The sequence below is a fragment of the Carya illinoinensis genome, chromosome 1 (genome assembly GCF_018687715.1).
Source record: "Carya illinoinensis cultivar Pawnee chromosome 1, C.illinoinensisPawnee_v1, whole genome shotgun sequence".
Classification (NCBI taxonomy): Eukaryota; Viridiplantae; Streptophyta; class Magnoliopsida; order Fagales; family Juglandaceae; genus Carya; species Carya illinoinensis.
The window spans coordinates 28,867,115-28,892,196 of record NC_056752.1 but is presented as its reverse complement, the minus strand read 5'-3'; the positions used below and the strand labels follow the sequence as shown (position 1 = coordinate 28,892,196).

Below are 25,082 nucleotides of genomic sequence, written 5' to 3'. Positions count from 1 at the left end.
TTCACCACCTCATCTCCTATTGGAATTGAAGATTGTTTAAGGGAAATGCCTCAAAGAGTAATAGATAGTATGAATGCCTTTCTACTCTAGGAATTTATAGAAGCTGAAGTCAAGAGTGCTGTCTTCCAACTGAAAAGGGATGGGATCCCAAGGACCGAATGATTTTTCGGCTCTATTCTACCAACCAACTTGGGACATCACAAGCAAGGAAGTGACAAGTTTTGTGCTTAGCATCCTTAACAAAGTAGGTCCTTTGGAAGGTGTAAATGATACATATATAACCTTGATCCCAAAAGTCAAAAATCCCAAAAAAGTTTTGATTTCAGACCTATTAGTCTATACAATGTAATTTATAAAATTATGGTAAAAATGATATCAAATAGACTCAAACTTGTATTGCCTGACATAATTTCTTTGAACCAAAGTGCATTTATTCCAGGTAGGGCCATAACAAAAAACATCTTGGTGGCATATGAGACCCACATGTGAGACCCTTCACACCATGTCCATAAGAATGTAAGGCAAGACAGTTTACATGGTTTTAAAACTTGACATGAGCAAGGCTTATGATCGAGTGGAGTTGTCATTTCTATCCTTTATGATGTGCAAGATGGGGTTTGATAGAAGATGGACAACCCTTGTGATGAATTGCCTCACTTTTGTTTCCTACTCTATTTTGCTCAATGATGAAGCTCAGGACAATTTCAACCCAACTCGTGAACTAAGGTAGGGGGATCCCCTATCCCCTTACCTATTTATTTTTTGTGCAAAAGCCCTCTCAAACCTACTGTCCTACGTAGAGATGAATGGCAGTCTTTCAAGTGTACTAGTGAGCAGGGGTCCTGTTAAAGTCAACCACCTATTTTTTGCTGATGATAGCATGTTTTTTGCAAGGCAAATACCCTTGAATGGAGGAGGTTTATGAGCATTCTGAATGTATATAAGCAAGCTTTTGGCCAATTGTTAAACAAATAAAAGCCATCCATTTACTTTAGCTAAAACATACATTTTGATAGCAGGACTAACATTCTTCGAATTGCAGAAGTCACTCCCACAGGATTTTTTGAGAGATACTTAGGCTTATCCGCCATGGTGGGAAGAGCAAAGGTGGCTTGCTTTCATGGATTGATTGATAGAGTATGGTCCAAGATCACCAATTGGAAAACAAGCAGCCTATAAATTGCTGAAAAAGAAGTTCTACTGAAATCTATGCTGCATGCCATCCCCACATACACAATATATCTTTCTCCTGCTTAAATCCATCACCAATAGATTGGACTAGGTTCTAAGAAAATTTTAGTGGGATTTCAGTGAGGATTAGTTCAAGATACATTGGATAAAGTGGAGCCAAATTAGTAAAGCAAAAGATTAAGGAGGTTTGGGTTTCATAAACTTCAATAGCTTTAACATGGCTCTACTAGCAAAAAATGGGTGGAAAATATTACAATGCCCAACTTCACTCCCTGCCTTTATTCTCAATCAAAAATATTTCCCACATGCCTCAATTTTATATGCAAAAGTACGCTCTCGACCATCATTGGCTTGGAGGAGTTTGCATGTTGGTATCAAGTTATTAATAGAGGGTTTGCAATGGAGAATTGGAATGGCTCACAGGTGAAAATCTAGGAGGATAGATGGCTTCCTAGACCCCAATTCCTTACTCCACAAAATTGGTCCAATGGTTCAACTAATGTGATGTTGGTGGCTAACTTAATTGACTCTTCTATCAGAAGATAGGATGACAAAATTCTCTCTAACTTGTTTACTTAGCAAGAGGTGGAATTAATTAAAACCGTCCCAATCAGTTTGGGAAATAGAGAAGATCAACTGATTTGGGGAGGCACCATAAATGCCATATTCTCAATGAAAAGTGGCTATCATCTTCATAAAAAAATTTAGTCCAATCAAGTAAGTGGCCCCTTAACTAACTGTGCACAAAGTGGCTTATGGAAATTGTTGTGGAAATTTTAGGTTCCAATGGTGTTAGAATGTTCCTTTAGAGGGCATGTAATGAGGCTTTGCCAACTTTCTCTAATCTATTTAAGAGAAAAATTAGAGAGGACAACAACTGCCCAATTTGTGGTCTTGAAGAAGAGTCCTCAGGTCATGTTCTATGAAATTGTGGTACTGCCTAAGAAGTCTAGAGTCAAGCTAGTAGACCACTTCAAAAACTTTCCCTAGATGGCTTGTCCTTCAAAGAAATCTGGCAGCAATGATTGACAAGCTACCAAAAACATTGTTAGGGGAAGCAGGATTGATAGTGAGACTAACATGGACAAGGAGGAATAAGTTTGTGCATGGTAAGGAGTTTAGACATTCAAACTGTATTGTTCACAAAGCCCAGGATGATCTAAAATGCTTTAAAGCTACAAAACAGAATGCCCCAATTGCAACAACTATAATCTACTCTGAAAGGAATCAAAGATGGAAAACACCTACTAAGGGGACCTACAAATTGAACTGGGATGCTGCTCTTAATCAAACCATATGCCTAATTGGTATTGGAGCAATCCTTAGGGACAATACTGGCCATGTTCTTGGCACTCTCTAAGCAAGAAGAAGCTTCAAGATCTCTCCCTTCACTGCAGAAGCATATGTAATGATTATGGTTGTTTTATTATGAAAAGATGTTGGCTTTCATCCTATCATTTTTGAAGGGGACTCGTTGCAAGTGGTGGAGAGAATGCAGAAGATAACAGTTGATTGGAGCCAAGGTGATTTAATCATTGAGGACACAAAACAGGTTCTACAAGGTTTTGCTTCTTGGATCTTTTGCCACACTAAGAGGGATTATAACAAGGCAGCCCACATCCTTGCCAAGGATGCCCTCTTGAGTGATTGTGACCTCTATGAATTAGAGGAGATTCCTAATTGTGTTAGACATATTGTTCAGCTAGATTCCTTGTAACATGATGTTTGATCAATGAAAGTTATCTTGATTTCAAAAAAAAAAAAAAAGAAAAAACCTCTGTCACTATACCTTTTTAACAAGTACAAAGCCCACATCCTACGTATGTTCAAGACTTTTAGGTTGATCCCCAATGAAATTTATTGTTATGTTTTGACTAGAAAGGTGATGGCTTTATAATTGTGCGACTATTTCCATGAAGTTACCCGATATATAGGTGGGGGGTAGGGGAAGCAATCTATGGATCAAGCCTTTGTCACTATACCTTGTGACCCAAGTATAAAGCCCACATCCTATGTATGGTTTTAAGACTTGGATCGAGAACTACTATCAAAGAATTTAACTTGTTAATTTGTTTTTGAGGCAGTTTGAGATATAGGTTTTTTTTTTTTAATATATACTTGTTTATATATAATTTATTTATATAATGACTAATTCGAAACGATATACTGAAATATATTAGTAATTAGATATTTCATTCTAATACTTCAACTGAAATGGTAACTGGAACGAAATTCAAAACTTTGGCAGAAAAGGCTACTACTTGCTCATTACACTACTATACATATCTATATATTTAACTAATATTTTGTTACAAAGATTGTGTTATATATCTTACATTCATCAGTATTAACAAGACATCTCAATCGAAGATGTAAATGATCAAAACCTAATAATTTGTCGATGTATTTGAATAAATTATCTAACTGAATTGAATGATTCAGGTTTAGATAGAAATATACACGTAAAATGAATTTTACAACATTTAATACTATTTGATATAAAGTTATTCGACAGAACAGGTCCATATCAACATTTAATATTGTTTTAATCTCTCTTTACACAAAAAAATAAAAAATAAAAAATGATATCAATTTCTATTCTTAATTTGGAAGGCAATTAATATTTGACAGCATAGTCATTTATTTTTACAACTATTTTTATTTTATTATTATAATTTTCTTAAATTTTTATATAAAATAAAATAAATAATTTAATTTTTTTAAATTTTAAAATAAAAATAATATTATAAAAATATATTTTAATAATATTTTATTTAATTTTTAATTTTTATCTCAATTCATTTTATTTGATTGATGAACTCTATATATATATATATATTTCTCACTTATAAAACAAAATGGAAATAGGTTCTAGTGGGGCCCAGGAGCCGGAGAGCAGTAACTAATGGAGAGTCGAAGAACAGTCTTACATTTGAGGTTCTTTACAAAGGAAAATTAAAACCAATTATCATTTGGCACGCCAAGAAACGAAAGAAACCCCTGTAGTGTCAGTGTTCTCTTATCTGGCCAAGCGATCGTGATGAGCTAACCAGACTACTACATGCTTCTCGCAGACAACGGCACAGCGCTTTGTTTGTTCTCCTTCTGATCTCTCCGTCCCTCTCTCATGGCGATCGCAGCTGCTACTTCACTCCCCCTGGGTAATCGCGGATGCCCCTTTTTATATTATTTTGCATGTCTTTTTGTTATGCTTGAAAATGATACTGACAGTAGCAGAACTTGTCGAATACCCCTTCGGATTTGCATGTTTTAGTAGAAACCCATTTTGACTTTCTGCAAAATTTCAACTCCAATGCCAATATAGAGCTTACTCTGAATGCTAATGAGCACTTCAATACTGTTATTTAGTTGTTGACGAAAGGCCGCCATGCAATAGTTGATTGCAAGGGCTATTTACAGTTGTTATTCATCTGTTTGATGCTGAGGAAACATTGGAAAAAAAATCTGAATATATGTTTTTTAATTTCATTCCCCCCTTTTAACTTGCCTTATTCATGCTTTCGTTTTTAACGGATTTCACATAATAATCCCTTTCTTTGTTTGACTATTGTGCCTTCAGTTCCTTATTGTGGTGCATGTCATGCAGAGGGGGTCTGTTGCTCAACATCATATGGGATAACAAACGGCTGCCTCATACCTTGTTTTGATCTTCGTAGAGTTCCCGTTCCTGCTGGCATAAGGTGTATATTACTTGATAATCGAGTAATTCATAAATCCAACTTGGTGGTTGCATCTCGTTAAATATGTATGACACCGTTAGAGCATTCCTTGAAGACTAGATTTGGTTCTAATAACTTTATCGCTTGGTTTATTTTTACTGGAACCAAGAGGATTATTTATTTGTTTATTTTTGTCCTGAAGGCATAAAGCTTTTAAATCTTTTTATGCACATTCAATTCTGAGAAAAGGAAAAACGATCCCATGGTTTCTTCTCTTTTACTTGGCCTCTTCATCTCAATTGCTGTTTATAGACTTTTTTGTACTGCCTTTCCAAATATTTCAAATTAAATTGATCCTTTTCTGGCTAGAGAAAAATTTAAATTTCCTCTGTCAATTTTCAGATGCAAGATTCCATTTTTCGGCTCAACTCAATTCCATTGGATGTCTTCGGGACATGATCTTTGTCTTTCAAAAGTTTCAGTTGCTGCTGACTACCCAGATTCTGTTCCTGATTCTTCTAGTTACACCAGTGACAGAGCTTACCATCCTCTTGAAGATCTAAAAGTTTCCAGAAGAATCCGCTACACTAAGCTTAGTTCAGCTGAAATTGCAAGAACCACAGTCGAGGTATGTACCTGTTAATGCTCCTATGCACTAATTCTAATTATTTTATGTTTAGGACTAGAAAAGGATGTTAACCTGCATGCTAATTATGTGCCCTAATAATTCTGTCTGTGGAAAAAATTGAAGAGTATTGGTATTACTATTCATGATCTGAATTTTCCTTTTGTCTTAGGCTAACAACTTTGCTTTGCTGGTCTTTCCTGGGATGGTACATTGTGAACCACATGAACAAATTTCATGGGCTGAATTTCAGTATGTTATTGATGACTACGGAGGTTTGCTTTCTTATTTATTTTTTGAGTCAGATTTTGAGTGGATACATTCATATTTTTATACCAGCTTGATTATGATTCAACCTGATTTATTCCCTTTATTTATTCAGATATATATTTTGAAATTTTGGATGATGCAAACATCTTAGAAGATCGTGGAGCAAGTAACCCTGTGGTCAGCATTTTCTTGATTCCATATAAATTATCTTCTTTTTCAAATGAAAACTCTGCAGCTTGGAAGTTTCATAGTTGGAAACACACTTGGGGACCATTTAGGAGGAGGATCTTTATATTAAAATCATATATGTTGTTAATTAAATTTAAAAACGTAGGTCAGTTTATGTGATATTTTTGGTAAAAATTTTATATGTGCTACTTAGTTCTTTCCGAGGGCCTGTGCACCCCTGGGATTGGTTGGGACTTTGTTCTCGGACACCCGGTGCCAATAAAAAAAAGTTTTTTCATTGTCAAGTTTTCTGTCTGTCTGTGTTTCCATATCTGCCTCTCATTGTTTCTTTCTTTCTCTCAATGGTTATGTGCTTTGACATTTAGTTTTTCCTTTCACTGTCTTTATTTTTTGCTAATTTAAGATGTTTGCATGATATATTTTTGCAAGTAGGTGTTTGTTTTAAGAGGACTGTTATAGACTAATGTATTAAATATCGTTATCCTTCAACCATTAACTGGCCCATTCTATGAATTAGAATTCAGAAATTGTACGTTTGCTTAATTTTTTGTTTAAGCTTTATGTCACAGCAAATTTTTTAATGATTGATTTCATTTGTATGTCAAAAAGACGTGAATCTATACTATCATATCAAAAGATGCATGATTGAAATACTTGGAAAATAAGTATTAAACAATGGAAATTATCATGGAAACTACCTGTCAGCCATGCAACTTAATAAAGCTCTGGAGAGTTATCAAAGAGACGTTTAATGGGTAGTTATAATATATAATATTGCATTAAAAGTGTTTAGAATATAGTTTAGTGGGTAATTATAATATATAATATTGCATTAATAGTGCTACATACTATTGTATTAAATACAGTTGTCCTGCAACCCTTAAATCAGAATTCAGAACATGTACTTTTGTTTTATTTTTTGTTTTTAAGTTTTATGTCAGAGTAAATGTTTCAATGATTGATTTTATTTGCATGTAAAAAAGATGTGAATCTATGATATCATATCAAAAGATGCATGATTTGTAGTACTTGGAAAATAAGGGGATGCTTGGGGAATGAGATGAGATGAGAAATCTGTGAATAATAGTGAAATGGTTAGATGAAAAGGTTAAAATAAAGTTAAAATATTATTATAATATTTTGTAATATAATTTTTGTTTTGGTATTTAAAAAAGTTAAATTATTTTTTGTGTTTTGTTTGGAAGTTTGGGAAATTTGTAACGATTAGGTAATGATTAGATAAAAAAGTTGAAAATTTGAAATTGAAAAAGTGTTTTTGTTTGAGTGACGTTTGGAAAGGAGATGAGATGAGATGGGATGGGATGGGATGGGATGGGATGAAACCTATTCCAAACAACTCCTTTATTAAACAATTGAACTTATCATGGAAACTAGCTGTCAGCCATGCAACTTAATAAAACTCTGGAAAGTTATCAAAGAGATGTCTAGTGGTTAGTTATAATATAGAAATTTGCATTAAAAGTGTTTAGGTGGTAGCAAGAACATGTTGGGAAGCTGTATAAATCATATAAATGCAATAAAACTATTTCTTCTAGGACCAAAGCAGAGATCATGGTAACAAAAGGCTTATGAGAGCAAGAGAAGTGTAACTTACATTGATGGTTTGGGCTAGAATTATAAGTTTTACAGTGTATATACAAATGAATGTGTGCTTTTTTTGAGAATCTACACAAACACACATAGAGATAGAATTTTGTTTGAATTACATCTATATTCATTAGTCACTTCAAGCGAACTTTATACTCACCTTAACATGGCTATCAGGAACTGGGAGTTATTAATCATAATAATTTTTCTGCCATCATTGTACCAGTTCTGGTTATTTGTCTTTTTCTAGAATTCTTTATATGGTACAATTGCATGTTGGGCTTTGGTATCATTGGATTTATGATTTATCAGAATGTGTTGATTGGAATGGAGATTCCAATATATAAGAACAGAAACAAAGCTGGTGTACACAACATTTCTATTGAAGAAGGCTTTTTTGACGATGAGGTCAGCTATCACTTACCATTTACTTCTATAATGAATTTGGTAAACTTCTGTATCCTTTTGTTTCTTTGTTACCTTATTCCTTTCTGTTTTGGGATTAAATAGGTTGTGGATTCTGAAGGGCCTGATATTTCAGTGGACTGGGGAATGCTAGATACTTCTAGCTTGGTCCACCCTATTTATTTTGCTAAATGCTTGACGATGGTAATCACTAATCGGCTTGACAACTTCTAAGTCAGACGCCATCTTTATCTGAACCATCTCTAATTGTGTGAATGCGTTTACCCTGCTCATATAAGAATTTCATTTAACAATAAGATACTATAGTAATCTTTGTCTCCTTGTCCTAAAAAGAAAAGGGGGAGTCTCAATAGCGAGCATTTGCATACACTAGTGCTCATTTTATTTAGGACATGGGTTTTACCAAATATATGCTTATTTGCAAAAGTTTAAATGCAGTCACATGTATCTGCTTGATTCATTTAATTGTGCAAGTTGTGACCTAAGAACAAAATAATTTTTGGCGAATTAATATAATGGACTATGAGACCTCATAGCATGGCGACTAGTTTAAATATTCAATTACAATATGCGTGGTTACTGTTCATCTTTCGTCCAAAAATCCAACCAAAATTTTCTTATTTTTTTGGTAAGGATTTCTGACTAACATTTTTAAATGGAATGAATAAGTGAGATTTTTTTTTTAATTTTTAATTTTTTTTAATGTCGGGGAACCTCTCCAAGGTAGGGCCTTTGGAATCACCCTTGCAGAGTAAACCCCGGTCATGCACTGCACCCTCGGAAGTTTCTCTACACAGAACTGGTTAAATTGCTAGCTTTTCACTAGGGGGTGTGGCCCCAAAGGATTGTTTGCACCCATGAGGTGTTGAACCTTGGACCTTGAAGGGAGTGATACCCCAAGACCAAGCCTTCACCACTTGGGCCAACCCCTTGGGGTTAAGTGAGATGATGTTATTATACATTCAATTTATTCATGAGCTTTTATGCAACAAATTTCTCAGTTATAGAACTCCTGAGTCATCCATTGGTGGAAAAGTTAGCTGAAATGTCTTGGCCGATGAAAAAGATTATGTGGCAGTTAGGTTAGATCAAAGAACGCAAGTGTTCTACCTTTGGATTTCTTATTTTTTTCATAGGATCGATAGGCATGACATCTATCCTCTAATTTGAACTTGTTGCAGGGCATATGATATGATTTTTTAGGATTGAAACCTTATTCAGTATGAAGTAAATGGGATGATTTCATTCAACCTTTAAACCATTCCATCTTTTTTATGCCTAATATCCTCAATTCCTAATAGACTAAATTTTGACCATCATAAAATAGTAACGTACTCATCTTACATTTTTTGTAAATTAAGTGGAATGGCATATTTGACTGTTTAGATGCACCTTTAGGTTTCGGCTGCTAGTGCATATATAGATTAGTAATGTCATGCTCGGCAACATATCTGAATTCTGAACTTCCTTTTATAAATAAAAGATTATATTAATAAGAATAGGCATAGCCCAAGTACACAGAGAGTATGCAGGAGGTAACACCTAGTTAAGAGGTGAATTCTGAATTAGTCAATGTTAAATTGTTGTCAAAGTTATTTGCGTACTGTCAATCTATTTTCCAATTGAAACACTTGTGAGCTATAACAAATATATGATTGATATTTCTTGGGTGATGTTTACTTTATGCATCCCACATTTTATATAATGAGTCCTGATTCTTTATATTCTATCTATTCAATTTGAAAATTGATGAAACTGTAAGTTAACTATTTCGATAGGTGAGCCATTTATTTATTTTTTCATTTTTTTGTTCCTTCTTATGATAGTGATTTACCGAGTATATGTTTCATGTAGGCCTCTGGTATGGAGTACAATAAAAAAATGGATGATCCGTCCAATGGTGTTTCCATTGTGGGCTGCCTCAGACCTGCTTTTGCTGATGAAGAATCATATATTAGAACGCTGTTTCATTGTGTAGATAGTGATGGATACAGCTCAGACTGGAAAGGTATATCGTCTTTCTACTCCTCTGCCGTTGCTCATTTGAATTATTGCACCACATCTCACAGAGAGTTTGTTTGGTGTGGGTGGGTGGATGGGTGCCTGTGAGTGTGTGTGTGAGTGATGAATTGGGTGAATCATTAGGAATAATAAACATTAAAATTGTTGATTATAATTTTAAAACCCCACGAATGTTTTTCATTTGTGTGTTTATCAGATTCTGCAGGTGCATTATATCTTTGGTTTTGTGTATGCGTGCATGCATATATTGTCTTTAATATTGGTTATGGTGTCATCTCTATAAATAGGGAAAATTTTAATCTTTGAGGTACAATTATACTGAAGTTCATGTCTTTTTGGTCTCTCTTAGTTTGGATTTCTTTTTTTCCCTTCCCCCACCTTGAATTTTCTAGATTGTTTAAGTTTAAATGTTAGCTTTTCTTTCTAGGGACTTCCCCTACAGACTGGCAATGTACTGGGGTTGAACCATTGAAGGAAGAGAAAAAAGTGTTCTCATCTGCCCTGTGAATACTTTCCAGTAAAAGTTCTGAATGAATTTTTTTGTCTATCTGGGGTTGACATGTCCAACTTCTAGGTTCCCCTTAAAGTGATGATTTTGCCACATCATGCAAACAAGTCATACTGTCTTGCAAACACCCCACTATTTGGTTTTTCTGCATTAGAAAAATTGGAGCCTTTTCTTTATGGAGTGTGATGGAAGAAAGGGATTGGGTGGCGACTGGAGAAACGGAAATGGCATGATAACTGGGTCTGTGGGGGGAAACCTGTAGAATCAACTGACTAACAAATCCCATGCCCAGGTGACTCCCAGCCTTCCTTTCATCCACCTATGGTTTGGGTTGCCAATTTGTGGGTTAAATTTTACTTATTAAAGGTTATATCTCTTTAGATTTTCAGTCCCAAATTACTAAAATTAAGATGTTTGAATCTCCTGCTTCAAAAAGCAAGCCCAAAAAACAGCATAATAATCTGATTCTAATTTGAACGCATTCAACTCACAAACCAAATGCAAATTCAAGCTCATGTGGGCAAAGAGAAACGTTTTTAAACAATTTTGGCTGTTTGAAAACAATGTTGGCTGTTTCAACTCAACCAACATCACAGATGGGTAAGTGCGGGCATGCTTGGTGAGTAACACTTTCTCTAATTTTAGAGAAATCTTAAAAAAAAAATTGAGATGTGTTTTCTATATGGTCTTGTTATATGTGTAGTTAGAATAAAAAGTTGCATGGATGATAATTTTTTGAAAATTGCATTGTATTGGAGTTTGTGAAAGTGGGTAGGTAAAATTTAAAAGTCTGGATAAAGTTTTTTTGATATATGTTTTTTGGGTTTTCATGAAAGTTGTGGTTTTTATGTTTTATTTTTCACAAAAGCTCGGCCAAATGATTGTATGAAAAATGTTTTTGATATATATAAAATAGTTTTTTACTTATAAAAAACATGAAAAATATTGTTGATATATAAAATTTATTTTGTGCCCAAAAGATGTTTGGATTGAAATTGAAAGATTTTTGTAAAAATGTCTGAAAGTTTTTTGAAACTAAGCATACCCGCAATGTCTGAAAACTATATGCATGAATACCATTACTGTGTCAATATTTTTGGTTGCAGATAAGAGTCACCAGCATATATGTCTATTGCATTATCATTTAACGTGTAATTGTTTGTCTATAGATGAAGAATTCTCGAGCTTGAATTCTGAAAGTGATCAAGTCAACACTGGCTCAACTTTGTACAGGCTGGAGATGATGAGAATAGAGCTATTCTCTGTGTATGGTGCCCAGGCATGTGTATTAGGCTTTACATGGTCATAGTTGTAAGTTTGACTATTATTGTCCTGCCTTACCTGAAATAAATGACGTTCCATAACAATGATTGCTACTGCCTACTGCTGCAAAGAATATTGTGCTTTGACTCAAATAAAGAGGAATGGTGTAAAAAAGTAGCTTTTGTTTCTATACACGCATTTAGTTTAGAAAAAAAGGTGTCCGTCAAACCTCTTTAGGCTAATTTATTTCTTGCTCCTTTGAATGTTTGCAGTCTGAAGTTAGCTTGCAAGATTTTCTAGATGCTGAGCCTGATGTTCTTGCACATTCTACTCCAGCAATTGTAGAGCGGTTTGGCGAGATGGGTATTAGTTGCAATGCTGCTCTTAAAGCTCTTTGCAAAAAGAAGGGTCTGGATGTTGAGGTAAAGAATAAGCAAAACTCTATTGCTTCATTATATATATATTCTTATTTAACATGAAGTTCTAATGTGGCTTACTTATTTGCTATGTTATAGTACACCTTTTCCTATTGAGAATTTAACTTGGACGCTTTTGACCTTAGTGTTTTTCCTTTAATTTGGACAATTGCATTACAACCAATATTTTAATAAACAACGTTTGGGACATGAATGTATTGCTATTTGCTTCATTAGATATTCATGTCATTATCCGGTCCCACTTTTTTGTCATGTTGCTAAGGTTTCACATTGGATGGAGTTTTGGTATGGTATCATAGGTGCCATACCTTCAGTTCCTCTGATATCAATGTGATATGTGTAATTGTACACCTGCCTTGCATCACTTTTTAGTCTTTGTGAAGCAGTCAGCCAAGGTTTTTAACCATCAAGGCTTGAAAAGGTGTTTAACCAGAGGGTGTCCCTTTAGTCTTGCAGCAGGCTGAGGTACCATTGACGGTGGCTGAGATGGAGGATAGAGTAATGGTGGAGTCAACGGCAGCTACATAATCGGTACTAGACACGGGCTACCAACATCTTCCACCATCGATCGGCAGTTTTTCGTCACGGTGTGGACAGAAAAGGACGGTGGGAAGCTGAGATGATGGGGATGTGGAGTTTCCAGTGGTACCCCTTCCGATGAAGGCTTTTCATACAGTGGCTACCGATAATGAGATGCGTACAGAGGTGGGGGGTGACAGAGACATCAATGAAGGGCTTTTACAGATGCTAGTTCCTATGAGTGACATTCTTGAGTGGGAATGCAGGTCTCCCTTTGCCGAGGAGGAGATAGGGATGCTGATGGAATCGTAGTGGGAAACCAGGGAAAGGGTTGAGATGGACAGGGAGCCTATACCTCTGGAGTCTTTGCCACCGTGCCAACCTATTGCCTTTGACTAGGTTATTCATAAGGTGCAGGAAATCCAACATTGTGTGGGGAGTGTGAAGGTTTTGAAGAACAATTCTTGGATTTGCTTACTGCCATTCAAGTAGGAAATGCTCAGCTCAAGAAATCTGATTCTAAAAAACAGAGGGAGCTCAAGAGATTGACTTGGTCTATCAGTTATGAGGGCTGCTCAAAAAGAGAAAGATCAAAAGGGGGTCGACATTTTCTTTATGATGCCCAAGATTATATCTTGGAATATCCGAGGGCTTAATGAGGTTAATAAGCGCCTGCGAATAAAAAATTTGCTCCGTGAGTGGAAGGTGGACATTGTGTGTTTGCAGGAAACTAAGATGGAACTTATTTCAAGAAGTACTGTTAGAAGTTTGTGGAGCTGTTCATATGTCAACTGGTTTTTTCTTTCATTGGTTGGGGCCTCAGGTGGAGTAATTGTTATGTGGGATAGAAGGGTGGTGGATAAAATGGAGGAGCATACTGGGGAGTACACAGTGGCTTGTTCCTTTTAGAATGTGGAGGATAATTCCAGGTGGGCTTTTGCTGGAATTTTGGGCTGATTTTGGACAGCAGCAGAAACATTCTATGGGAGGAGATAGCCAGGGTACATAGCTGGTGGGGCCTACCTTGGTGTATAAGAATGGGAAACTCATTATTCGGAGTTATGTCAGGAAAGACTACCTTGCCTATGTTCTGATCATTTCCCCATCTTGTTGGATTGTGGGAGTATTTAAGGAGGACAAACATACTTTAAGTTCAAGAATATGTGGCTAAAAACTTAAGGCTTTGTGGAATGGGTCAGGCAATGGTGGTCCTCCTATCAGATCCAAGGCACCACTAGCTTTATTTTTTTAGGCAAATTGAAAGCTTTAGAGAAATATTTAAAGCTTTGGAATGTGCAATCTTTTAGAGATATAGGCAATCGCAAGAAGTCACTATTGGAGGAGCTTCATGAGGTAGAGAGGGCATAGGAGGGTTGAGACCTTTATTTGGAGGAACCTTCTTGGAGTATAGAACTAGTTTCAAAACTAGAGAGGGTTACTCTATTGGAGATCTTGTGGAGTCAAAAATCTCGAGCTTTGTGGTTGAAATAAGGTGATGGAAGTACAGACTTTTTTCATAGAGTGGCCAACTCCCATAGAAGAACTAATACCATTGAGATGATGAATATTGACTGAGATGCTTGTACAAAGATTCTTGTGATTCAAGAACATGTTGGTTTTTTGAACAGTTGCTTACCGAGCCATTGGTGGAGTCCGAAGATTGATGTGCTGGCTTTTGAGTCCATTGAGCAGCAGAATGTCTCTTGGCTAGAGAGACCGTTTGAGGAGACCGAGGTTTAGTGCTGAAAATAAAAACTGGTAAAACGCCCGAACCAAACTAGACTGGTGTATTCGGTCCAGTGCAAAACTGGTTGGTCCGGTACCGGTTTTTATTTTTTTTACACCGGACATGACTAGACCAGTTCATATATATATAATTTATTTTAATTATATATTAATAATTTTTTATATGATATATTTATATTATATGCTAAATTTCTAATTAATATAAAATGAAATTTTAAAATCTTAAAATTCATGTATAATAATCTAATAACATAAAATTAATATAACATTTGATACAATATATAAATTTTAATTTTATAACATAAAATTAATATAACATAAAATCTTTTAATTTTAAGTAACTATCATATTATCGCTAACATATATGATAATATAATTCTTATAAATAATGTACATATACTATAATAGTTTTACTATAATTATTATTTTTGTTGCATATCATTTTTATATTTAGACATTTTTTTTTAAATTTATCAGTTTACTGTTCCAAGCTTGACTTCTTGAGCGCTTGACCTTGCTAGTTCATTCGGAAAATCAGATTGAATCAGACTAAAACTGGTAAAACTGGAAGTACCGGTTTCGAGGATGAATCAGTCTGGTATTGGTTCTTCAATTATCAAAACCGGTGTATACCGGTTTGATTCTAAAATACGCCCAAAACAGGACCGAATTGGAACAGTTACACCCCTACCGAGGTTCCTGAAGTGGTGAGGAAGATGGTCAAAGACAATGCACTTGGTCTAGATTTATTTTCTATGGGTTTCTTCCAATCTTGTTGGGAAGTGGTGAAGGAGGACTTAATGAAGTATTCCAGGAATTTTTTTCGGTTAGGAAATTTGGGAAAAGTCTAAATACTATTTTTATTGCACGTATTCCCAAGAAGACTAGGGCATCGGGGGTTAAGGATTATCGGCCTATTAGCCTTGTGAATGGGGTGTATAAGATTATCTCCAAGGTGCTTGCAAATCGTCTTGGAGAACTTTTGTGGCAGATCATTATGAAACCCGAAAACACATTTGTACGTGGAAGACAAATATTGGACTCAGTATTCATCGTCAATGAATGTCTAGAGAGTAGATTAAAATCTAGAAATCTGGGTCTCTCTTATGCAAGTTGGATATGGCGAAGGCCTATGATCATGTCTAGATAGTAGATTAACCCTCCATTGTTTGCTCATGATCCTCGAAGGTTCTATTATTTCTCACATTCCAAATACATCAAACGAGGCAAATAGGGTTAATCTACTATCTAAACATGATCGTAGGCAAATAGGGATCAGCTGTAATTTGTGGGCTGTGGCCTAGTCTTCTCCAAGAATAAAAAGACTCCTCAATACTTCTAGGCATGACCCAAGCCATGGAGGGCCTCTTTGACAACTAGAAAGCCACTTCCCCCAAAGGGCCTTTTTGAACAATCACACATTAGTAAGATTAACATTGAGATATCTCCAATAATTTATCAGTGGGGGATTATGTGGCGGCTTGCTCGTTTAAGAGTGTCATGGATGGTTATCAGTGGACTTTAGCATGAGTTTATGGGCCTAATCTTGACCGGGCCCAAAGTTTAATATGGGATGAGTTGGCCAGTATTAGCAGCTTATGGGACCTACCTTGGTACATTGGCGGCAACTTCAAAGTCACTTGCTTTCCGAGTGAAAGATCGGGTGGTTCTGGCTTCAACCCACCAATGGTAAACTTTTCTAACTTCATCTCTGAACAAAATTTACAAGATATTCCTCTTCTAGATGGCTCTTTCACTTGGTCAAGCAACCGAGATCCTCAATCTTGGTAAAGGCTTGAAAGATTTCTAATCTCACTGGATTGGGAGGCACACTATCTGGACCTCATTCAAAAGAGACTCCCCAGGTTGTGTTTGGACCACTTTCCTATCATTTTGAACTACAGAAGCATTCGAAGAGGCTTAAGGTAAAGTTTGAGAACATGTGGTTGAAGTCAAATGGATTTCTAGACAGAATATGACAATGGTGGTCTTCCTACCAATTTCATGGCAATCCTAGTAATATTTTGGCTTGAAAATTAAAGTCTTTGAAAAAAGATTTGAGGGTGTGGAATGCGTAAGTGTTTGGTGACGTGGAAAGCCAAAAAAATGTAATCTTGGAGGAGCTTAAGGGCTTGTAGGGCATGGAAGAGGAGGGGGTACTATCTGAAACTGAGCTCGCTTGCAAAACCCAAGTGAATGCGGACATTGAACGGATTTCTCTTTTGGAAGAAATATCTAGTTGACAAAAATTGTGAGCATTATGGTTGAAGGAAGGGGATAGATGCATAAATTTTTTCCACAGGTGGCCAACTCGCGTAGGTGATACAATGCTATTGAAACATTGATGATAGATGGGGTAGCCTCATCCAACCAAACTGAGATCGCAGATCACATTGTCAATTACTATGAAAGTTTTCTTTCGGAACAGTTTTCATGGAGGCCGAGACTTGATGGGCTGGCTTTTGATGTTCTTGATCTGCAGGCAATGGAACAACTTGAAAGGTTGTTTGATGAGGTAGAGGTCAGGCAGGTATTAAAACATATGGTGGGTGACAAAGCTCTAAGCCCGAATGGCTTCTCCATGGCCTTTTTTTGTTATGATGTGCTTAAAAAAGATATCATGGGGGTTTTCCATGAATTTCATGAAAGCGGGTGGTTCGAGAAAAGTCAAAATGCAACTTTTATAGCACTCATTTCTAAAAGGCCTTATGCTGTAGAGGTAAAAGATTATTGTCCCATTAGCCTGGTGGGTGGGTTATACAAAATCTTATCCAAAGTTTTGGTGAATAGGTTGAGCAAGGTGATGGAAAGCTTGATTTCGAAGTCTCAAAATGCCTTTGTTAAAGGCAGGCAAATCCTTGACTCAAGACTTATTGCCAATGAATATTCACTTGGAGAGTTGAATTAAGTTGGGAGAGCTGGGGCTCCTATGCAAGTTGGACATGGAGAAAGCTTATGATCATGTCAATTGGAGACTCTTACTTTATATGCTTGAGAGATGTGGCTTTGGCATGAAATGACATACATGGATCCATCATTGTATCTATACGGCTTGTTTTTCTGTATTGGGGAATGGTATGACAAAAGGCTTTTTTAAAAGTTCCTGAGGATTGTGACAAGGTGAATCTCTTTCTCCACTTCTTTTTGTTTTTGCGATGAAAGCTTTTAGTAAGATGATTTGAGTGGTCGTGGAGGGTGGGTTCCTATCAGGATTCCCAGTGGGTGGGGCACTTACAGGTTCGCTCAACATATCTAATTTATTGTTTGCTAATGATATCCTAATCTTTTGTTGGGCTAGACATGAGCAAATTAGAGTTTTGAGGGCTCTCCTATTATGCTTCGAAGCTGCGTCAGGGTTGAAGGTGAATTTGGCTAAATCAGAGGCAGTGCCAATGGAGTATGTGCCCAATGTGGAGAGTATGACGTCCACCATCTTGGATTGTAAGATATGTCAGCTACCCATGAAATATCTTGGCCGCCTCTTTGGGTGTGGAGTTCAAATCAAAATCCATGTGGGATGAAGTGCTAGAAAAAATGGAGAGGAAATTAGTTGGTTGGAAGCTGATGTACTTATCCAAAGGGGATCGGGTGACTTTAATCAAAAGCACTCTTTCTAACTTACCAACGTATTTCCTCCCATTATTTCCACTCCCCGCCAAGGTGGCTCATCACATTGAGAAACTCCAACGTGATTTCCTATGGGGAGAGATAAATGATGAGTTTAAATTCCACTTAGTAAAATGGGCCACAATTTGCTCTCCCATCAAAGGAGGAGGTTTGGGAATTTGGAATTTGAAATCTTTCAACAAAGCTTTGCTTGACAAATGGTTATGGAGATATCACCATGAACGGGAGGCCTTGTGGCGAACTATCATTGCTTTGAAGCACGGGGAATCATGGGGAGGATGGTGTTCTAATGAGGTGAGTGGGCCTTATGGAGTTGGGGTATGGAAACATATAAGAAGAGGGTGGAACACATATGCAGCACATACTCGCTTCAATGTTGGAAATAAAGGTAAAATTTTGGCATGACATATGATGCGGCGATCGGGCACTCAAGGAAGTTTTTCCACAAGTTTATGGCTTAGCAAGCAGGACAGAAGCATCAATTGTGGATTTATTTGTAATCTCCAGTGACCTTTCCAATGGTTTAGCCAGTATTTGTCAATTGCAGATTTATTGTTCTAAAACCATGCCAGTTATAGACTTTGAACAGGACATCTATAGAGAATTTAAGTCCTACGAATACTAGAATGCAAGGCATGTATTCTTGAAAGTTGTGTTGTTATACGAAAAACAATGACAAATTTATCTATGATGCTTGTGTATTGAACATGAACCCCAGGAAGCAAGCTCCTAGTATCCCCCCTCTAGCTTCAAGGGATTATAGTTGCAAGAGTCTGGTTTGTTTAGGATGAAATTCGATGAAGCATATTGAGAAATATTACTCCATATAGGAAAAGAGCTTTAAGCTTTTCAAATTTTATGTAAACACAAAGTGCTTATATAGAATATCAGTTGTGGTGGCTATTTGGTTAAAAAAGAAAGCTATGGAGATGAGCAAAAGTTGATGGCATGTTCTATATGAACTATATATTTAGTTTTATCACATGTTTAATCATCCAACATATAGCCCACACTTCTCTTCTAGTTTGTAAATATTATATAGTTTATTGCATTTGACATTTAATAATTAGAGTTGATTAGTTCATTGCTGATCACTTTTTTCTGATTTAATAGTCAGCTCATTTGATTGGGGTTGACAGTCTGGGCATTGATGTTAGGGTTTTATCTGGGGTGGAAGTACAAACACATCGCTTTCCTTTCAAAGTCAAGGTAAGCTATTTAGTTGCATCTTGAGAATGTACTCTGTTTCAGGCAGTGTCAATTATGAAATCCACTGCAGTATATGTCTATTGGAAAATATGATAGTGAACTTCAAACAGTTTCTAAATAGATTAGAGAAGGATGTGAACAGTATGAAATAAAAGCTTATTCAAATGACTTTAGCAATTATCTGATTACCATTGTGACTAATGATTTTTCCGGATGTGTTTTGCTTCAATAAGGTAGTTTGCAATTTGTATAGCCTGTGGTGAAGACAAGTTAGAGCCAGTTGCTTTTATCTGAATGTTGGATTTTCCCTTTGCAGCCTTTCCTGATCTGTAGTTTTTTCTTCACAATTGGTATTTTTTTTTTCTTTTTTTTCCGAGAAAGTATTTAATTCATCCATCTTGGCCTTAAGGTATTTTGTTTTATGACCACCATGACATCGATATCCTTTACTCTCCAGATCTTCTTGACAACTTGGACCATACTGGCTTCATCTGCCCTGAATATGAGGAATCTGATGGGTTATTACCAGCTGCATTGCCCAAATTAACCTGCACTTCGTTGAGATTTTACATCATGGGTGCATGCAATGCTGAATATGACTCTATTGGGCCATTAATGGTTAATTGGGCATGATGAAGTTTCAAGATGATTCTATAGTTGATCTGCTCATAATTCTTCCAGATCAATCTGTAGTCCTGTCTTTGGCCAACTAGATAATGCAATCGTTGACCTGTTCTGTTTCTGCCAACCCCTTTTTGATTGTATTTGTTAGATGATCGTTTCCTTGATCATTCGCTTGCAAAATTCTTTCCGTTAAGTGTGTTGCAAACCTCTTTTTTTGTTCATTATTTTTTTCCAGTTGCGGAGACTGGTAAATTAGTCACCATCATTGGTCCTTGAATGCAATAATTTTCCATGGCTGCTGATCAATGACTTAGCTACTAATAATACTTCTCCACCTCCATCCCTAGCAGCTTTCCAGACTAATATTGTGTTTTCATCTCCATGCTGTTAAGTTGTATCATGGGTATCCTTCACTGATGGCTGCAATGCCTCCATGGCCAATACCTGAAAAACTATGGGACCGAGAAAGAGTATTTTTTCCCTTCTTTGAGAGCATATTGTGTGTCTTGTATGTTGTTTTGAATTTCAAATAAGGGTTTGCCATACATGCTGTCAATCTTGATTCAGATGTTGCCAGACCTGATCCTACCTAAAACTTCATGAGGTTAATAGGTTTCGACCAGGATAGTAAGAGTGATTTACTGAGTAAGGTCTGATCTTTGAGACCTTTTTTTATATCGCCTATTTCAACCTGACTGAAACACTCTTTCAAAATCCCATCTACCAAAATGCAAGATAGCTTCTAAATGGTTTTCTTTGTACCATTAAATAAACTAACATCTTTGCGGGAATTTATGGAAAAGGTTTAGACATTATGATTAATAACTGTTTCACCTCAGTTCTCATTCAACAAGAATCAACTGTGTACATGTGAGAATATCCCTTTTTAGTGTCAAAAACTCATTGAAAGATAGAATGATCTATACATTTTACACAACTATGTGGCGCTATTGACAGTTTTGGTGTTCATATTGTATTTTTCAGGCAACTTCTGAAGTTGCAGCCGAGAAGCAGATTCAGCAACTTCTGTTTCCCCGTTCTCGCCGCAAAAAATTAAGAAATCATGGGGTTGGACTTCGGGATGTGGATTCATACTAAACTCAGCTGTTTTTAGGATCAGTCTTGAAGATAATGTCAGGCTTAACTTATATAGGAGCTCTCTCTCTAACCGTAGCCTGTCCCCTGAAAACCATTTTCTTTTTGTTTCTTGGACTAATGCTTTTGCATATTGAGTTTGTAATGTACACAACGGTTATGCCCCCACCCCCATCCTCTTTGTTCCCCACCAAATCCTCCATCAGTTTTATCTGTCAGAATAAGAATTTTATTCCTTTTTTTGTGCAAGTCCTAGTATACGGACTGATTGCAGTATATCAATAAATGATGGCTGGCTGAGCCTTCTCTCTCAACATCTCTCTCTCTCTCTCTCTCTCTCAAAGTGGAAATTATATGCTAAAGGTTGACTAGGGAATAGCAATGATTGACTTTGTATTGGAAGGAAGTAATTATTACCCCTAAAGAGACTCAGATTGTTACCAATATGTTGAAAAGTGTCACATAAGTTTGAATCCTAACTAGAGAAAAGACAGATACGAGTGCAAGCAGAGCAGGCAGATATAGGGTAGACCAGCATCTATTCTTCTGTTTTTTCTACTCCCGTTAAGACAACCATGGGAAACCAAAATAATAATAATCTGGGATTTTGTTAGGGGGTGTCATGTGTGAGTGGGTGCAGTGAAGATGGGTTGTCGTATTTGTAGATGAAGTGCAATGGAAGAGTGGTGAAGGATCGAAGTCATGTGGAACTGAGGGATAAGTGAGCCCTCACTGTGAGCGTTTGTGTGGCAAGTGATTCATTACTAGGGTAGAATTACAGAGGTGCCCTCACTTAATGTAGCGAGATTGTGTTTATGCCATTTCCCAGTGTAACGAATTTTACTGCCATTTGAACGTATAAAATCTGAGACTGACATTTTCATTTTGAATGTGAATAAAACCTATTCTTCTAGGATCTGATCTCTCGAAGATCAGCGTTGAATACTTTTACATGTTCTTTTTCTTGATTTGTGGAAGACTATAACAAAGTGGTAATAGAGCCGTTCGAGTTCTTGGGAAGAATGGCTGACGGCACAAGGTATAAGGAGTTAGAGAAGATGGTACTAGGCTTGAGACAGCATCAAGAACAAGAAGAAAAAAGGAGTGGAAAATCATCAAGGGGCCTTGGAAGAATTGAATTCAAAAATAGATTTGCTGTTGGAAGCCGTGAATAGAGGAAGAATGGCCTCTCAACATGGGCATGTCAGACATGAGGATTGGATGAATACTGAACATTCTGGAGTATCTAGAGGGATGCAGTTGCATTCTATTAAACTTGATTTTTCAAGATTTGCTGGGAAGAATCCAACTAGGTCGGTTTATAAGGCAAATCACTACTTTGCCCTACATCCCATGCTGGAGGGTAGAAGATCTTGATGTCTTTCTTTTACATGGAAAGCAGTGCACTAATATAGTTTCGGGATTCTGAGGAGACAATAAATTTTAACAGTTTGGATTCCTTTGTAGTGGCTTTGCAATTGAGGTTTGGGAGTTCTTATGATAATCCCATGAAAGCAATTACAAGAAAGGTAGACTGTATAAGTAGTAGCCTACAAATCTCAATTTGAGGTCAAACCCTCAAAGTTTGAATTCTGCCTTTGGATTGGCTAAGATCCGAGAGGAGTACGTCAATAATACTTGGGGTGGCAACAGAGTAGGGAGATACCATGCTCCTTATGTGTCAGTACTTGTGGGGAGGAGTGTCACAGTCAATAATCGTATTATGAAGGAGTTTGGTCCTGGAAGTAAAGTCAGTAATTCTAGACTACAATTCCTATTCGAAAATCAAGCCCAACTAAGATGAAAGCGAGAAGGGAGAAGGGGCTGTGCTACTTGTGTGATTAGAAGTGAAATCCAAGCCATAGATGCAAGAAGGCCATAATCTTTGTTATTAAGGGCATGAAGTTATTTTGGGAAGGGGATCTGGAGGATGGTGAGTGGTTAGAAGAGATTGAGAGGTCTTGGGATCTTAATCTTGAGTGTGAAATTCCAGAGATCTCATCCATTGCTGGTTCTTTGAGTCCAAAAACCATGAGAATCAATGGCCAATTTTGGGGTTGTTCAGTAGTGGTTCTTGTAGATACATGGAGCACTCATAACTTTCTTGATCCGATGATAGCAAGAAGGGTTGGGTTGATAATAAATAGTAAGGAGTAAATCGAAGATAAAGTGGTTAATGGGGAAAGAATTAGGAGTGAAGGCATGGTGGAGGGTGCTGAATTCTAGATGCAAGAGAATAAGTTTGAGATTGATTTCTTTCTTCTTTCTCCAGGAGGGTGTGATGTGGTAATAGGAATGTAGTGGTTGAGAATCTTGGAGCTATAATGTGGGATTTTAATAGTCTCAATATGAATTTTGAGAATAGTAAGAAATCTGTGCTTTTGTAAGGACCCCTTGTGTGGCCCAACTAAAAACCGGCTACCATGCCTTGACAAGCCACAGAGGGCTCATGGTTGATGCCATGACACGACCATTGACAAGGCTGGACAGCCCAATAATAGCCCACAAGCATGCCACGGTCCTTACCCTGGCACGCCCAAGATGCCTCACAAGGCTGGTGAGCAGGCCAGCCGCATGCACAGCATGCAGCCCATGCGCAGGGCCAGCAGCACACCCATGCACAGGCGAGTAGTACGCATAGCGTGCAAGCCATGCGCAGGGCAACTAGCAAGCCCATGCATAGGGCCACCAGCACGCACATCGTGCAAGCCATGGGCCACCAGCAAGCCCATGCACAGGGCCACCAGCATGCCCATGCGCAGGGCCACCAGCATGCATGGCAAGCAAGCCAAGGCCATGCCATGGCACGGCCAGCCAGCCCAGCGTGCCAGACCAACATGCACAGCCAGCACACACAAGCCATGCCCAGCGTGCAACACCTGTGCACGCCCAGCACCCAACACCTGCGCACGCCTAGGGCCATGTCAGGCCATGCAGAACGCACTACCCAGACCAAGCCAGGCAACCCCACCTGCACAGCACCAACCATGTCAGCACCCAAGCCCACGCTAGGGCCATGCCGAGCAGCACCAGGCCATGCCAAGCAGCACCAGGCCATGCCACCCGCACCACTCCAGCCAAGCCAACCAAGCCTTGGCCATGCCGCATAGCACCTGGACCATGCCACCAACACCAAGCCAGCCACGCCAACCAAGCCATGCTGCACAGCACAAGGGCCTTGCCACCAACACCAAGCCACCAAGGCCACCACGGATCCAACATGCCAAGGGCCACTTGGAGCTCATCCAAGACCTTCTTTATTTATTTTCTTTTATTTATGCTTTGTCTATAAATATGACACTTAGCCATTGTAGAAAGGACTTTTTGACATTTTGATTTTCGGACCTTTGGGAAAACCCTTGAAGATGTGAACCTTTGGCATTGCCATTGGTGGGTTCTTGAGGAACCCTTCAGTGCTTTGCACTTGGACTCATGGGGTGCAATCCGTGAATCCTCTTGAGAGAAACACTTCATGCAATTCATGAATTGAAGTGGTTCACACTATCCTTTCATCTTTTGGATTCAATCCATGAATCCCAAAAGGTAGAAACACTTCTTGCAATCCGTGAATGGAAGTTCTTCAAGTTATCCTTTCATTTGTGTTATCCTTTCATTTGTGTTGTTCTATTGCTATCTTTCTTTATCCTCCATTTTCATTTTTGTGTATGCCATTTGATTGAGCTAGGCTTTCTCCATGGAAACCTCTCAATGAAAGCACCAATTAATGAAAGTACCAATTAATCTCAAGAATTGTTAGATGCAGGGGTAATTAGAGATAGTCAATCTTTATTCTCTTCACCTGTACTTTTGGTGAGGAAATTTGATGGGACTTGGCGTATGGATGAGTTGTTTGGGGGCCACAATCTTCTCTATGTTAGACCTCACATCTAGGTACCACCAGATAAGAGTGAGAGAAGGTGACATTGAGAAAACTGCATTCAAAACACACTAGGGACACTATGAGTTTTTGGTTATACCTTTTGGCTTAATCAATGCTCCAACCACTTTTCAAGGCTTGATAAATGAAGTATTCTAGCCTTTCC

At 37.5% G+C, this 25,082-nt stretch overlaps 1 protein-coding gene across 6 annotated transcripts; it reads left to right on the top strand.

The window, feature by feature from the left end:
* Nucleotides 1–4,142: 4,142 nt before the first annotated feature.
* LOC122314679 (uncharacterized protein At3g49140) lies at nucleotides 4,143–21,353 on the top strand. Of its 6 annotated transcripts, none has more exons than XR_006243860.1 (13): nucleotides 4,143–4,352; nucleotides 4,772–4,892; nucleotides 5,274–5,499; nucleotides 5,669–5,771; nucleotides 5,879–5,943; nucleotides 7,876–7,971; nucleotides 8,074–8,172; nucleotides 9,844–9,997; nucleotides 11,689–11,798; nucleotides 12,055–12,204; nucleotides 19,269–19,320; nucleotides 20,512–20,594; nucleotides 20,929–21,353. XR_006243860.1 is itself a non-coding variant. In XM_043130198.1 (13 exons), the coding sequence occupies exons 1-12, from the start codon at nucleotides 4,319–4,321 to the stop codon at nucleotides 20,545–20,547; spliced, it is 1,290 nt and encodes a 429-aa protein (XP_042986132.1). In that variant the 5' UTR covers nucleotides 4,144–4,318; the 3' UTR covers nucleotides 20,548–20,594; nucleotides 20,929–21,353. The 6 variants fall into 6 exon arrangements, 5 of the variants coding, with proteins under 5 accessions (XP_042986132.1, XP_042986158.1, XP_042986143.1 ...); XM_043130198.1 differs by having other exon boundaries at nucleotides 4,144–4,352; nucleotides 19,225–19,320; XM_043130224.1 differs by lacking the exon at nucleotides 20,512–20,594 and having other exon boundaries at nucleotides 4,144–4,352.
* Nucleotides 21,354–25,082: the final 3,729 nt, after the last annotated feature.